Here is a 14,371-nt window from a genome sequence, read left to right as displayed (position 1 = left end):
TGGAGCATGACTAACCTTGTAGCTGAGGAAGCTGAGAGGAGGCTGTTGCACAAACACATTCAAAACTCTGTTGAAATACTATATTCTTCTTGGATTGTAGAAATGTAAAAGTCATAGGAAGGGCAACAGCAGGGGTCGACTGGTGTAATCTTTCGTAATATGGAATCCTGTGCGAGGCCAAAATTTTGCACCCCCAAATGGATCTTCACAGTTATGGATCCTCTCAATTTTGCACCCATCAGCTTGGTGCCCTGTGCAGGGTTCTGCCAACCTAGCAGTTCAAAAGCATACCAGCATGAGCAGATAAGTAGGTACCATTGCGACGGGAAGGTAAACGATGTTTCCATGCGCTCTGGCACTCGTCACGGTCCTCCTTGCGCCAGTAGCAGTTTAGTCATGCTGGCCACATGACCCAGAAAGCTGCCTCTGGACAAATGCTGGCTCCCTTGGCCTGAAAGTGAAATGAGCGCCACACCCCATAGTCGCCTTTGACTGGACTTTGACTGTTAGTCCAGGGGTCCTTTACCTTTTTACCTGTGTGGGGGAACCACCCACACCGCCCTAAATATGGCGCTGGCAGCAGCTTGAAGTATTACTAAGGAGGAGAGAGGCAGGTGGTAGAATGGAGTGGGGTGGCCCCAGAAGGCACCCAGCCAATTCTTTTGTTATTCACCCCACAAACAGGATCATATATTTTCCCCCCAAAAAACTATATAGGCTTTAAATTTGGGGAAGGAGGCGGGCTTCTGTGCTGTTCTAGGTTGTGTATTGTGTTAGTCAGAAAATGCAACACATACAGCCCAGCCAATTACATATGGCAGCAGGGACCATTGTACCAGTCAAATTTCTGCCTGTTCTGCCTTTATCCAGCCAAGTCCCCTTTTCTACCCAAGCACATTTTTGTCCGTTTTCTTTTTCCTTTGTAACTGCTCTCCCCCCCCCCCTGTCTCTCTTACAAATAGAATCCCAAGTAAGAAGTGATGTGTTGCTTCAATCATGTTGCCAGCTGGACACTACTTACCCAGGATGAACTTAAGGGCCCAAGAAATGACTACTGTATTTCAAAGCACTAAGTGCCTTTCCTTATTTTATCGACAGCACTGTATTTAAAAGATTTCGACTGCCCTCCTTTACACAGCTCCCAGGGGGCGGCTTGCAGTAACAAAAGTAGGCTATAAATGAAACATAAAGTGCGTGTATGTGGAAAAATATTATTAGCATTTCTTTAATACATTAATTTAATTGTCTACACTGATCCTTATATATTGATCTTCCCACTACTCTTGCACCGCATATGGAGGATTAGAATGTGAACGTGGAAGTGAAGCTTCCCTCTCCCACCCTCCCCCTTGAAGATGGACGGGGATGACGGCCGCATGTATCCTGGCATGCCACGCTCGCCTTCGCCACCTCTTGCCTGACGTCATAATAGCGGTTGGCGAATGCCTTTGGCCCGGTCGCAGCCGAACGCGGCTGGTTTGAGCTGGTGCGTCGTCATGGCGACACCGCCGGGCCTATAAATACAGGCTCTGCGGGGCTGGCGGGGCTTTGTCAGTGAGGCGGCCACAGAAGCAGCAGCAGCAGCAGCTATCCTGCGCGGCGGGCGAGCGGGCTCCGGCTCCTTCTCTCCTCGACAGCGGCCGGTTCTTTCCCCAAGTCCCGCAGGGTGCGACTGGGTACACACGACCCGCCCGTCGTCGTCCCCCCAACACCGGCTGCCGCGCAGGGTAGGAGAGGCTGCTGCTGCTGAAGAACAAGAAGCCGCCACCGCCGCAGTCTGAGGTAAGGCCGGCCTAAGCAGGCAAGCCGGCCACGTGGATGGTGGGGTGGGCGGAAGAGCAGCCGCCGAGCAGGCCGGGCCGCCTTGTGGATGGCGGGGGTGCGCGGAGGAAGGTGGGGTCCGCGTGGGGCTTATTATTATTAGTATTCGTTATGGGGCTTAATACTTGCTCGCCCGCACATTTAAGAACGATTGTTTATGGTCCCCCAATTCCGCGCCCCCCATACATAATGGCCGTCTCCTAATTAACTTTATTAGCAGATTCGTCCTGTTGAGATTCTAAGCTGGCCTTAAAAGTATTTCTCTCACATCCCAAACATATTTTTTTTAACTTGCCCCCCCCCGTGAGATTAGTCATGTATTGGAAGTTCCACTTTAAACGGCCTCCCTTTTTGCGTGTCTCTTCCTCTCCCCCCCCCCCCAATCTCCCTAGTATCCTTGATTGTCGTTGCGGTAAAGAGGATGACTTACTATTTATTCCTGGTAGGGTAACTACCATTCCGAGGTTGGCCTTGTGGGGAGACGGTGTGTATACGGAACTGCGGGCTTTTATTCCTTATTTGTGCCGGGTAAGGAGGGAGAGAGGAAATACTGCAGTGCTTTTTCCTCTTCGGTCTCACTGCAGTAGATAGTTAAACACTGGTACGAGGGGGTAGTGGGGATAATGAGGGGTGGGGTGGGGTGGGAGAAACCTTCGGAAATGGAAATAATAATGGGGTAGGGTAGGTAGGTGCTAGCTTGAGCAGCTACCGTTCAGGTGGGGTCTGGGATGGAAGTTGAGAAGCTGGTTTGTTGCAGGTTTCTGTCCTGAAAGCTAGCATTAATAATGGCATGGTCTCAAGAAGTCAGTTTGAACTGGGTTACAGAGTCCCAGACTTGGGCCAACCCATTCTCATTCTCTCCCTCTCCCTCCCCACCCCACCCCCCTGCAGTATAAAGGGCGACTGCAGATGCGGCTCTATTCTTCTTGATCTCTCTACTCCACCCCCTTCACATGTTGGAGCTGGTGTGCTTCACCCTGGCACAGTTATCTTATCAGTTAGGGAAGGAGGAGAGAGGTAGCGTTTAGTCATTCTTGGCGGCCACACATACAAAAGACAAAGCCTGACCTTCCTCAACAGAATTTGCTAGGAGGTCTGGCAAAGTGGTGACAGTTAGACATATGTTTAAGGCAAGAGGGAGGAGGAGCTGCTTGGGTTAGATGAATTGTCTGCTGGGTGTACAGCTGAAGTTGAGTGCTGGAAAGGAGATGGCTTGTTATGTCTAGTGCTTAAGAGTAAGCAACATTTTTCAAATGTGAGCCAATATGGGCTGGCCTCCCTCCTCTGTTCCAAAGAAGGGACTCATTGCCATCTTGATAGTGGTAAATGGTGATTGCTACAATCCTAGGAACAGTTAGTGATTAAACTAAAATGTGTATGGTTACTTAAAGCTGTTGAACAAGTATAAATGATACTATTGTGTATGGGTTACTTTGAAGAATTATCCATAAAATGATGTATGGATTTATTTGGAAAGTTTTATGCACAGGGTTTGCTTCTGTGGAATTTGAAGTGGCATGTGAACGTGCACTCCTGAATTTCTGTTGATTTATATTTCTTAAGCAGGATCTATAGCAAAAAGATACGTTCAGTTTACTATGGGTTTGCCCACCATAGGAATTTGAGAGTTCAAATTCTATTGTTATAACAATTGGAAGGCCATTGGTACAGTATTAGTGAAATAGCTTCCAGTTATGCCCAAGGTTCAACGTTATTAGTGGAGCATATAAGCATAAGGCTATAAAAGATACTGTATAATTGATGAATAGGCATAAAAAGATTGAGCCAGTAGGGACATGCTAAAAAAAATTGCTTACCTTGCTTCTTCGGTGAAATTACTGCTTTTCAATATACTTAGTTCGTTGCTAAGATACACTTTCAAAATATGGGTCAAACATTGGAAAAGCATGGTGTGTGTATTTTAGAATCTTGTGTTCTAAAATCATTTGTGCAGGCTGTAACGTACCACATTAGTGACATCTCAGACATTTTCTCATTTATTCTTTCCCTCCCAATCTTTTAATGGTGATTTCAGAGATGGAAAGTAGACTGAACTGAATGCAAATTAGGAATTCAAACACAATTAGTCATTTTAATGGCATCCATCTTGTTGTTCCTTGATAATAAATTGAAATTTGAGTTAAATTTCAGGCCTGTACACTTTGCTCTGTTTAAATTATTTTTATGCTGTTTTTCAGAATCATAGATCCTCCCTAAGCAACTTATAATGAAAGAATAAAAGATTATTAATTACATAATTAAAATCAATGCATATTAAATGTTTATTAAATATAAAAATTGGTATCACCTTGTGAATTTTATATTTGTTAAGTCTCTAAAACTTTTACATCATTGTTCTCTATTTCCTGTGGCTGTTTACAAAAGGCATGGTGGAATGTGCCAGTGAATTCAAGCACAAATTGTTTCTTGTCTGTCTTTGAAGCAAGTTGGACTGCAGAACTGCAGAGATTGTGCTAGCACAACAGCAGATTGTTTCTATGTTGCATTAGCTGCCTTGTCCCCAATTATGCCATTCATTCCCCTAGGATCTCTACATCTGCCAATTGTTTTACTGTTAAGTGCCTGGAGGTGGCAGGAATGTTTTGACATTATGCCCTCCAGGCATTCATGCAGGAGTCTGGCATAAAGCCAAACCAGAGTGGGTCAAGCTGTTTAAAGCCATAATTCAGCTTTTTATCACTAAGTTGTGTGAAAATGTGTGCTGTTATTCACTTGGAGTGACAGCAGAATTACAGTATAGGCAGCATGTTCCCACTGTCATTGATGAAACTTTACTCCAAGGATTTCAGCCTTAAATCTGTAGTGATATTAGCGCAAAGAAACAGGCTGTTTTCTCTAATGGTATACAGATTTTGTGCACACAGCTGCTAGTTCTTGACCCTCAATCTGTAGCTACCAGCTACTGCAGAGTGCCTTCTCTCCATTTTTCTGCCAACCAGTCCCCCCCCCTTGTCTGGGCTCCTGCCAGGAGTATATTTAAACTCATTCTTGAGTGACTAGCATGGACTGTGTACAGTGGTACCTCGGGTTAAGAACTTAATTCATTCTGGAGGTCCTTTCTTAACCTGAAACTGTTCTTAACCTGAGGTACCACTTTAGCTAATGGGGCCTCCTGCTGCTACTGCTGCGCTGCCGTCGTGCGATTTCTGTTCTCATCCTGAAGCAAAGTTCTTAACCTGAGGTACTATTTCTGGGTTAGCGGAGTCTGTAACCTAAAGCATCTGTAACCCGAGGTACCACTGTATTTGGCAGTTGTATTTGCAATTCCTCACAAACACTTACGTTTTTCCATACTCTAGGCTCCCCCTTTTAGTTGAGTCAAAGCAATACTACATGAAATTCTCAAGTGTGACCACTCATTTGGCTTTTTGTAGTAGCTTAATTAAACTCCATGGAGAACTTGAGTTTTTGGAAAGCTGTGGAAGAATAAGGACACTTAAATTGTAGCAACTACATGCACCTGTAGACAGACTTCTTTTTTGAGTACAGTGGTACCCCGCTAGACGAATGCCTCGCAAGACGAAAAACTCGCTAGACGAAGGCATTCGTCTAGCGGAAGGCTGCCCCGCAAGACGAAAAAGTCTATGGGGCTGCCTCGCAAGACGAAAAATTTTCGTCTTTTTTTTTTCCGTTTTGCGGAGCGCGGCTGTCATTGCCGCTCCGCAAGACGAAAAACCCGCTAGACGAAAATTTTCGCAGAACGAATTATTTTCGTCTAGCGGGGCACCACTGTAAAACAGAAACAAACACAGGAAGCTCTGTCTTCCTATTGTTTGCCTCTTCTAATCTCAATGTTTAGTTCATTGCAAGAAAGTTTGTTTGTCTTTTGGTACTGGTTTACTTGGGAAGCTCCTAGGTCCAATTGCTTTAAAAGACACATTTTGGCATAAATATTGATGCCTAAAAGCCTTTTATAATCCAGAACAGTTCATGTTCTGAAATTTGCTTAGGAGCATAAAGGTTACTTCCCTGTATCTTGCTTTCCTGGAGAGATTTCCTTGGAGCACAACTAAAAGCACCGTATTTTTCCATCTGTAAGACACCCCCATCTATAAGACACCCCCATCTATTTTGGGGGACTCAGATTTAAGAAAATGGGGGGAGATGTCCCAGAGTATAAGATGCCCCCTAATTTTTGACATTTTTTAAAGGAAAAATCTAGTCTTATACACGGAAAAATATGGTAGTTGCCTTCAAAATTGCACCTTGAACTGTGAGAGATTGCTTTTTAAGTTGCTGTATTTTCCATTCCCCTTGTCTCACTATGACGGGTGGGAAAACTAATAAACTCCTATGTCTTTACAGTTTTCACTGAAAATCACTTTGGTGGTATAACAACATCAAGCAAGATGAATGACTTCAGTGGTGAGGAATTCAATTTTTCTTTCCTTGACGAAGGCTTTACTGCAAAGGATATCCTAGACCAAAAAATAAATGAAGTTTCTTCCTCGGTGAGTATGGTAGATAGGTTGAATATTTTTTAAAAATGTTTTTTACTAAACTTAGTATTGTTGCTATTGTAATATACACTAGTAGGCAACTGCATATTGACAGATGAATGTTTTCTTTGTTCCCAGGATGATAAAGATGCATTCTATGTTGCTGACCTTGGGGATGTTCTCAAAAAACATTTGCGGTGGTACAAGGCCCTCCCTAGGGTATCTCCTTTCTATGCCGTCAAATGTAATGATAGCATAGCTCTAGTGAAAACTCTGGCTGCTCTTGGGGCAGGATTTGATTGTGCCAGTAAAGTAAGTGACTGCTTTTAAATGTTTTGATTAAATACCGTGTATTAGAAATTAAAACATGTCTGCCTTTGATTTAAATTGTCTTATTTCTAGAGAAACCATTTCTAGTAACTAATGTGCAAACTAAAAAAAGAGGATTTTTTCCCCCAGACTGAAATACAGCTGGTCCAGAGTGCTGGTGTGCCTCCAGAGCGTATAATATATGCAAATCCATGCAAGCAAGTCTCTCAAATTAAGCATGCTGCAAACAATGGTGTGCAGATGATGACATTTGATAGTGAAGTTGAGCTGATGAAAGTTGCAAGAGCCCATCCAAAAGCAAAGTAAGAAACATTTACAATTTATTTTAGTACAATCTACCTGTATGTTCTCTCTAGGTAAATGTCAGTTCCCAGATAAAAGATGTTGAACATTTAGGCAGATCTGTGCAAAAAAACAGGTGGCATTGCTGTTTTTGACAGAATAAAGGTAGCTCCCCACCACCACCACTAAGCTACTTCTCCTCAAAGCAACTACAAATGTGTGTTCTGAAATACATGTGCATGTGCTTATATGTTCTAAAATATTTTCTAGGCTGGTCTTGCGCATTGCAACAGATGATTCAAAGGCAGTTTGTCGCCTAAGTGTTAAGTTTGGAGCTACACTAAAAACCAGCAGGTTGCTGCTTGAACGAGCAAAAGAACTTGATATCGACATAATTGGAGTGAGGTGAGTAGCAGGGTTGTGTGGAAGAAATTGCACACTTGCTACTTAAAAATTCTGCTTTTGTTAAGAAGGATGGGCAAAACTCCCACTAACTCAACCCATCTTTTCTAGTTTCCATGTTGGAAGTGGCTGTACAGATCCTGAGACGTTTGTGCAAGCTATTTCTGATGCCCGTTGTGTCTTTGATATGGGAGTAAGTACATTTTAAGAGTATTTCCTATAGCACTAACTAGTCGTATTACTGCGAGATTGCCAGAATGTGTCTGAAATACAAAATATTTAAAGTTGGGAAACCTGCATTTTTGTGCTGTTGGTCTAAGATGCTAATTCAGATTAGTTAAAATTCTTGTTTGCTTCATTAGTTCACAGATGTGAAACTGATCAATACTACTAATAAAAGCATGATTTGAATCACATTTCAATATTTCTGCCTTTTAGGTTGAGCTTGGTTTCAACATGTACCTGCTTGATATTGGTGGTGGTTTCCCTGGCTCCGAAGATGTGAAACTTAAGTTTGAAGAGGTACATAACCTTAAGTGCTTTGTTTGTGAAGAGCATTCTTCAAACTTTGCTCCCCAGATCTTATTAAACAACTCCCAGCATCTGCTTCCAATTGACATGGAGGGGATTCACTATTATAGGCAAAAGATGTTTGTATAAGTTTCTTTAAGTACGAACAAGCACGTGTCTATGGCGGCTGCAGGTTTCCTTCTCCCACTGAAACGAGACTTGAAAGAGGCCTTCTATTGTGGCCAGGTTGAGGCATGTGTGATGCCCATGACAGCTTCTCCAGTTTGCAAATATGCCTGTGAGAAAAAAGGGTTTTCAGCCTAAATTTAAGAGTATTGCTTAGAGTGAAGCCACCAGTTCAATTATTTCTAATATATATATTTACTTCATTACTTATACTGCTTAATCGGCGTAGCTTATAGGCAGTATACAAGTTTAAAACAACTTGTACTAAGTAATAGCTTTACCTACACGAATAACTTTTAACTTGCCTCTGTGGAAGAGAAATCTGCATCGTGATTTTCAAGTTGAAATACTTTGCTATACAGCAACATCAATTTCAGGGCTATACTGTGATACATTTTACAGCATAGTAGAAATTTACTTGCTATGTTGCATAGCCTCCATACTGCTAAAGTGGCAATACGGCCAGCTTGAAAAAAATGCTTACAGGAACTCTTCCATATATGGCTGTTTCAGTTCTGCTTTTCGCTGCAAAACATTGAACCTTCAGTCTTAAATTAGACAGCTACTATAAGTGAATACACACTCTAGAATGAGTTAACAGTAGCTGAAGTGGGCAGGGTGAATGGAGGGATGGGATAACAATGGAATGGAGGGATGGGATAACAGAGTGGACATCTCTGTCCCATTCTCACCCCCCAACAGTGCAAAGGGAGTTTAGTTTGCAGCCAAAGTCAGCCCTTCACAATCTAGTTCATTTGAGCAATCCAGAATGTACATACCAGTAGCTGAAAATTCAAAAAAACTTTCTGTTGGCTTTAAATCGGGTTGAGATTGCTTGGGAAATCATGAACTGATTTTCAAGTCATAACTTTGTTTAGAGCACTGTTGTGAATGGTTTATCAAATTCAAAGCAACCTCTTTTCCCTAGTGTGGAAGTTCTATATTTCTGTTCTAAATCATATCCAAGTTTTTAGTAGATAATTCAGCAAAGAGCCAATAGTTGCTGGATTTCAATCCATCAATCTCTTGCATTGAGAATGTAGTGCAAGCTAATTGTTTATTGGATATCCATGTTGCTTAACAACTCTATTAAACCCATTTCTCTCTCTCTCTTTAAAAAGATAACTAACGTAATCAATCCTGCCTTGGACAAGTATTTTCCTTCTGATTCTGGAGTGAGAATTATTGCAGAGCCTGGCAGATACTATGTTGCATCAGCTTTTACGCTTGCTGTTAATATCATTGCAAAGAAAGTAGTAATAAAAGAACACACCGGATCAGATGGTATGTAATACTTAAATCACATCCTGGACCTTACATGTTAACAGGCCAAATATTGGTACTCATAATTGATTTTTTTAAAATTGATTTTTACAATTTTATCATCACAATCATTATTTTAAAAAAATACATTATAAATCATCTGCTCCCCCCCCCCCCCCGTGACTTCCCTCAACTTCCTTTTCTGTTTTTTTGGCATATTATCTCATCCTGCTTATTGGTTAATTCTTATTATTCTTCACTCATCATTTTAACATCTTGTTTCTATTTATATGTTTATTTTGTAAATTGTAAGTGTTAAATCAAACCCTGCAAGTGAGTCCATTTCTTTACATATAACATAAATGGTTCCCAGTCCTTCTTAAAATCTCTATTGTATTTATCTTGAAGTCTTTCCGTTAGTTTTGCAAATACTCATAATTGATGGTGGGAACAGAGGAGAGTTCCTTAGATGGGGCTGGGCCACCCATTGTTGGAGTGAAAGTTAGTGTTTTGTTTTCTTCATAAGAATTTCAACAGCAGAGGCTAGGTGGGCATTTTTTCCTGATGACAATAACCATGCACAGCACTGTCTCAGGTTTCTGTTCCTTGGTAATGGCAAAGCATGACAAAATTGTGAACTGTCTTTTCAATATCTAGCCAATTGCTCTATTCTAATATTCTCCCCCCCCCCTCTCCCCCAATAGATGAAGAAGAACCAAATGACAAAACTCTTATGTACTATGTAAATGATGGGGTTTATGGCTCTTTTAACTGCATCCTGTATGATCATGCACATGTCAAACCAGTTTTGCAAAAGGTACTATGTGTATATTTTATATTCTGTTATATAATGTATTTCTGTATAAAAGTATACTGTTATAATTAAGCCCATTTGTGCTGTAGGTAACTTGTCATTTATCTATGCCAGATACTTAAAACAGGAAAAACAAAAGGGCATGGGTTCTTGCAGAACTGGTATAATGTAGATCTAACTTAGCGACTCTGACTCCCCACATCCCCCAGGACCTTTTGGAAATTGCTATGGGTCTTGGTGGATCTCAGTAGTTGTTCTGCCTGTTGTAAAAGCTGTAATTCCACAGAATTCAAATTGTGATGCAATAAGATACAAGAAATAAAAGCAATAAAATACAATTTAAACATCAGTATGACTATTCAATGTGATGGATGTGCCACCTCCCATCTTCAGCTGAAAATCCACAGATGACACAAACCACAGTTTGAGCAATCCTATTCTAACTGATCTCGGCATTATGTAATAATGGAGCACATTCTAAATACCATATTATTCACTATTGTATTATTGTTGACTGCTGTCGCAGTATGTATGCAATAACCACTTAAATTTTAAATTCTGTCTAGAGACCTAAGCCAGATGAGAGGTACTATTCCTGCAGCATATGGGGACCAACCTGTGATGGCCTAGATCGCATTGTTGAGCGCTGTGGCTTGCCAGAGTTGCAGGTTGGGGACTGGATGTTGTTTGAAAACATGGGTGCCTACACAGTGGCAGCTGCTTCTACTTTCAATGGATTCCAGAGGCCAACAATACACTATGTAATGTCAAGACCAGCATGGTTAGTAGTTCTGCTTTTAATGAAAGTACGCTCTTAAATTTGACTTAAGTAAAGTGTGAGTAAACTCTTGTTTGAAAAAGGTTATGTAGATTATTATGATAGGATGGAATATAAATAGACTGGGGCTAATAATCCACCGTGAGTACACAGAACACATTGAGATTCTTTGGTTGACTTAATAGCCTGCCTCACTAGCCAGTTGCCTGGTTTGCATGCAGTTTTAATCCATAGTTCATTTTAACAGTCATGGCTGGGGTAACCCAGCCAGATGGGTGGGGTATAAATTATTATTATTATTATTATTATTATTATTATTATTATTATTATTATTATTATTATTCCCCCCCCCCACTTTTGACTGCCTTGGGGAGGGAACAAGCCAGTTTGGTTTGTTACGAGTTGTGACTGTGGGTTTGTGGTTTGTGTCTTCTAAATAGCATGAGGGGTAAGCTAAGGACAAACCTTGACTTCTGTTTGTAGAGGAAAATCAAATGCAAGCCAGGGTTCATATCTCAAAACAAACAAGATAGGTTTGTTTCTTCCCACACATGGCAGTCAGGAGTAGGGAAGGAGCAAAACCCCTCATGCATAAATAATAGTTTAACATTGTGAGAGAACTGGACAGCTAATTTTGCTGTCATGTTTTTTCTAGTTCGGGGGGGGGGGCTGCTGTTTGGAAGGTTTGCTTTATCATGACTTCATCACAATTCTATGCAAGTGCAGAAATTCATATTGAGTGCAGAATTCACTTGTTTGAGAATCTCAGCATAATCTTAAAAATACATCCTCAAGGGTGTGAGTGCAGGGCTTGGCTAAAACTCAGAAGGCAGAGCATTTTCAAAATAAGGTTTGTGGTGCATAGCTCTTCACTTTCCCATAGCTAGGAAGAGCACTGATTTGTACTGTTTACAATCCTTTTTGGTGCAGAATTTACCAAGAGATTAGTAGAGGGTACACATAGCCATGGTTATCTAGGTCATCTAGGTTACTCACTCTTATTTCTCTCTCTCCCCCTTATTAGGCAATTGATGCAGCGGATAAAGGAGCAAGGTTTTCAAGCTGAAGTGGAAGAGCAAGATGTCACTTTGCCACTCTCATGTGCCTGGGAAAGTGGGATTGAACACTATCCAGGAGCTTGTGCTTCAGCTAGCATTAATGTATAGATACAGTTTTGGCTAACATGCAAGTTTAGGAATGGATTTTTAGGGCTTTTGGGACCATTAACTTAATTCTTGCTAGAATTTTTAAATGTTTTTGAATGGCTAGGGTGGCGTAAATGTAACTGAATAGACAACTAGGAGACGGGGAGGTCACATTTATCTGTGTTCCTATGGAAACTATTTGAATATTGTTTTATATGGATTTTTATTCACTTCTCAAGTATACTACTAAAACTGATCCTTTCTGTCTGTCAAGCATTGTAGCTTGCATATCTGGCAGAATGGTCTGGACGTAGTATTGTGACCTGACTGTTTTACAATAAAGTCTATTGAAATAACTGGTTAGCTGTTCTTTGTCTATATATGAACAAAAACCTGGGCTGAATAGATTTTTAGATCTTGTGTTGTCACCAGCTCTGGGCTTGAACATATTTATATTCTTTTGATATTTCTACATAATTATGCCTTCTCAGAAAGCAACTAAGGTGGTTCCCTTAAATCTGGCTGTCACTGTGCGCTGCTTTTGTTTTTTGCCTTTGATTTTTTTTTTTACTACTTGATTATAAGACACACAAAATGAAGGGAAGAGACTCTTGAGATGAGGCTTGCATGTTGTAATTATGTATACCTGTAACATCCCATTTAAAGTATATGAAGTATCTTAGTTCTTGGCTATCTAAATTTTAATAAAATACAAGCCTGCTTCTCTCAAATTACAGAAATGCCAGTCAACTATACTTTGCATACACAACCTTTGTAAATTGCCCAGGCACATAAGCTTGTATGGTTTCTTTGGTTTATTCTGTTGAACAATAAAAATGTTCTCTGCAAAGCATTTGTGTGGGAAAATGGCCCGTATGTAGCATTTAACTAATGAGAACACTTAAGAATCTGCTGAACTGCTTTTTCAAGGCAGGTATTTTTTTTAAAAGATTAGTATGAATTGTAGCTCAGAATTGGATTCCACTATAAAACATAGGCTTGAAAGTAAATGCATCTTGTTTAAGTGGGACTGATTTCAAAGACAGCAGGTTTGCAGTCCTCGTGAGAATGAGTTTTGGTTTTGACTGCTTCAGTGTAAATGACATGCTGGTTTTGCCTTTGCCACATTTTCTGTGGCTTCAGAATCTGGCTTTTCTTGTATGTCTCACCCTTTCATGGTGGTAGCACCACAAAATGGGCGGCGGGGGGGAAGCTTTGCACAAGCGTCATCTTGATCAGCATATACTTGAAAGTATAAATTAATACTTGATTCAGATTCTATGATTCCTGGTGTTCTGAATGGTGTATAATAGCTATAAAACAAAATATATAGCATGTAAATCAAATATTTTGAAAAGCATGCTATTTGCAACACAATTTTTCCTTAATTTCAGCTATGAATGATGGGTTAAAGCCCAAAAGCACTTGCAGAACATACTTAGCAGGACTGCTTTTAAGCGTCCCGCATGGTGCATTCTGTTCCTTGGACTTAAAAAGTGAGCTATGATTATCCAAAAACTCTATCCAGCTGCCAAAAGCAGTTGCTTATTACTTTATGCAGCACTGCAGTTATCCAAACATTTGGGGCTCTGCACTGGACGACGTTAATTAAAAATGCATTCTATCTTCCATAGGTGTTACCTGCTATAGATACGCAGACATTAAAAATATCAGCAGACTGGAGGAGGGCAGATGTCCCTATTTTCAAAAAGGGGGAAAGAGAAGACCCAAACAATTACCGCCATGTCAGCCCGACATCAATACCAGGAAAGATTCTAGAGCAGATCATTAAGCAAACAGTCTGTGAGCACCTAGAAAGGAACACTCTGATCACTAAAAGTCAGCAAGGGTTTCTGAAAAATAAGTCATGTCAGACCAATCTGATCTCATTTTTTGACAGAATTACAAGCCTCATAGATGAAGGGAATGCTGTGGATGTAGCCTATCTTGATTTCAGCAAGGCCTTTGACAAGGTGCCCCATGATATTCTTGTAAAGAAGCTGGTAAAATGCGGGCTAGACAATGCTACCATTCAGTGGATTTGTAACTGGCTGACTGACCGAACCCAAAGGGTACTCATTAACAGCTCCTCTTCATCCTGGAGAGAAGTGACTAGTGTGGTGCCACAGGGTTCTGTCTTGGGCCCAGTCTTATTCAACATCTTTATCAATGACTTGGATGATGGCCTTGAGGGTATCCTGATCAAGTTTGCAGATGACACCAAATTGGGAGGGGTGGCTAACACCCCAGAGGACAAGATCACACTGCAAAATGACCTTAACAGATTAGAGAACTGGGCCAAAGCAAACGATGAATTTTAACAGCGAGAAATGTAAAGTACTACACTGGGGCAAAAAAAAAAAAAAATGAAAGGCACAAA

The 14,371-nt window shown here is 40.9% G+C and overlaps 1 protein-coding gene across 1 annotated transcript; it reads left to right on the top strand.

Annotated features, from left to right (window-relative positions):
• Positions 1-1,534: 1,534 nt before the first annotated feature.
• On the top strand, positions 1,535-12,348 carry ODC1 (ornithine decarboxylase 1). Its single transcript, XM_033143097.1, has 11 exons — positions 1,535-1,782; positions 6,148-6,293; positions 6,420-6,593; positions 6,741-6,913; positions 7,164-7,298; positions 7,407-7,488; positions 7,734-7,817; positions 9,113-9,275; positions 9,959-10,071; positions 10,635-10,849; positions 11,871-12,348. Exons 2-11 carry the CDS (start codon positions 6,192-6,194, stop codon positions 12,010-12,012), a joined length of 1,383 nt encoding a protein of 460 aa, XP_032998988.1. The 5' UTR covers positions 1,535-1,782; positions 6,148-6,191; the 3' UTR covers positions 12,013-12,348.
• Positions 12,349-14,371: the final 2,023 nt, after the last annotated feature.

This window comes from Lacerta agilis, chromosome 3 (assembly GCF_009819535.1).
Source record: "Lacerta agilis isolate rLacAgi1 chromosome 3, rLacAgi1.pri, whole genome shotgun sequence".
NCBI classification, from domain to species: domain Eukaryota; kingdom Metazoa; phylum Chordata; class Lepidosauria; order Squamata; family Lacertidae; genus Lacerta; species Lacerta agilis.
This window is presented reverse-complemented; position numbering and strand designations above follow the sequence as displayed.

What these genes read in the sequence shown, in the direction of transcription:
- ODC1 (XM_033143097.1), top strand. Translation starts at nt 6,192, where the DNA reads ATGAATGACTTCAGTGGTGAGGAATTCAATTTTTCTTTCCTTGACGAA. An exon ending in GTTGTGTCTTTGATATGGGA is followed by an intron (nt 7,489 to 7,733) that starts GTAAGTACATTT and finishes TCTGCCTTTTAG; the next exon opens with GTTGAGCTTGGTTTCAACAT. An exon ending in TGAAACTTAAGTTTGAAGAG is followed by an intron (nt 7,818 to 9,112) that starts GTACATAACCTT and finishes CTCTTTAAAAAG; the next exon opens with ATAACTAACGTAATCAATCC.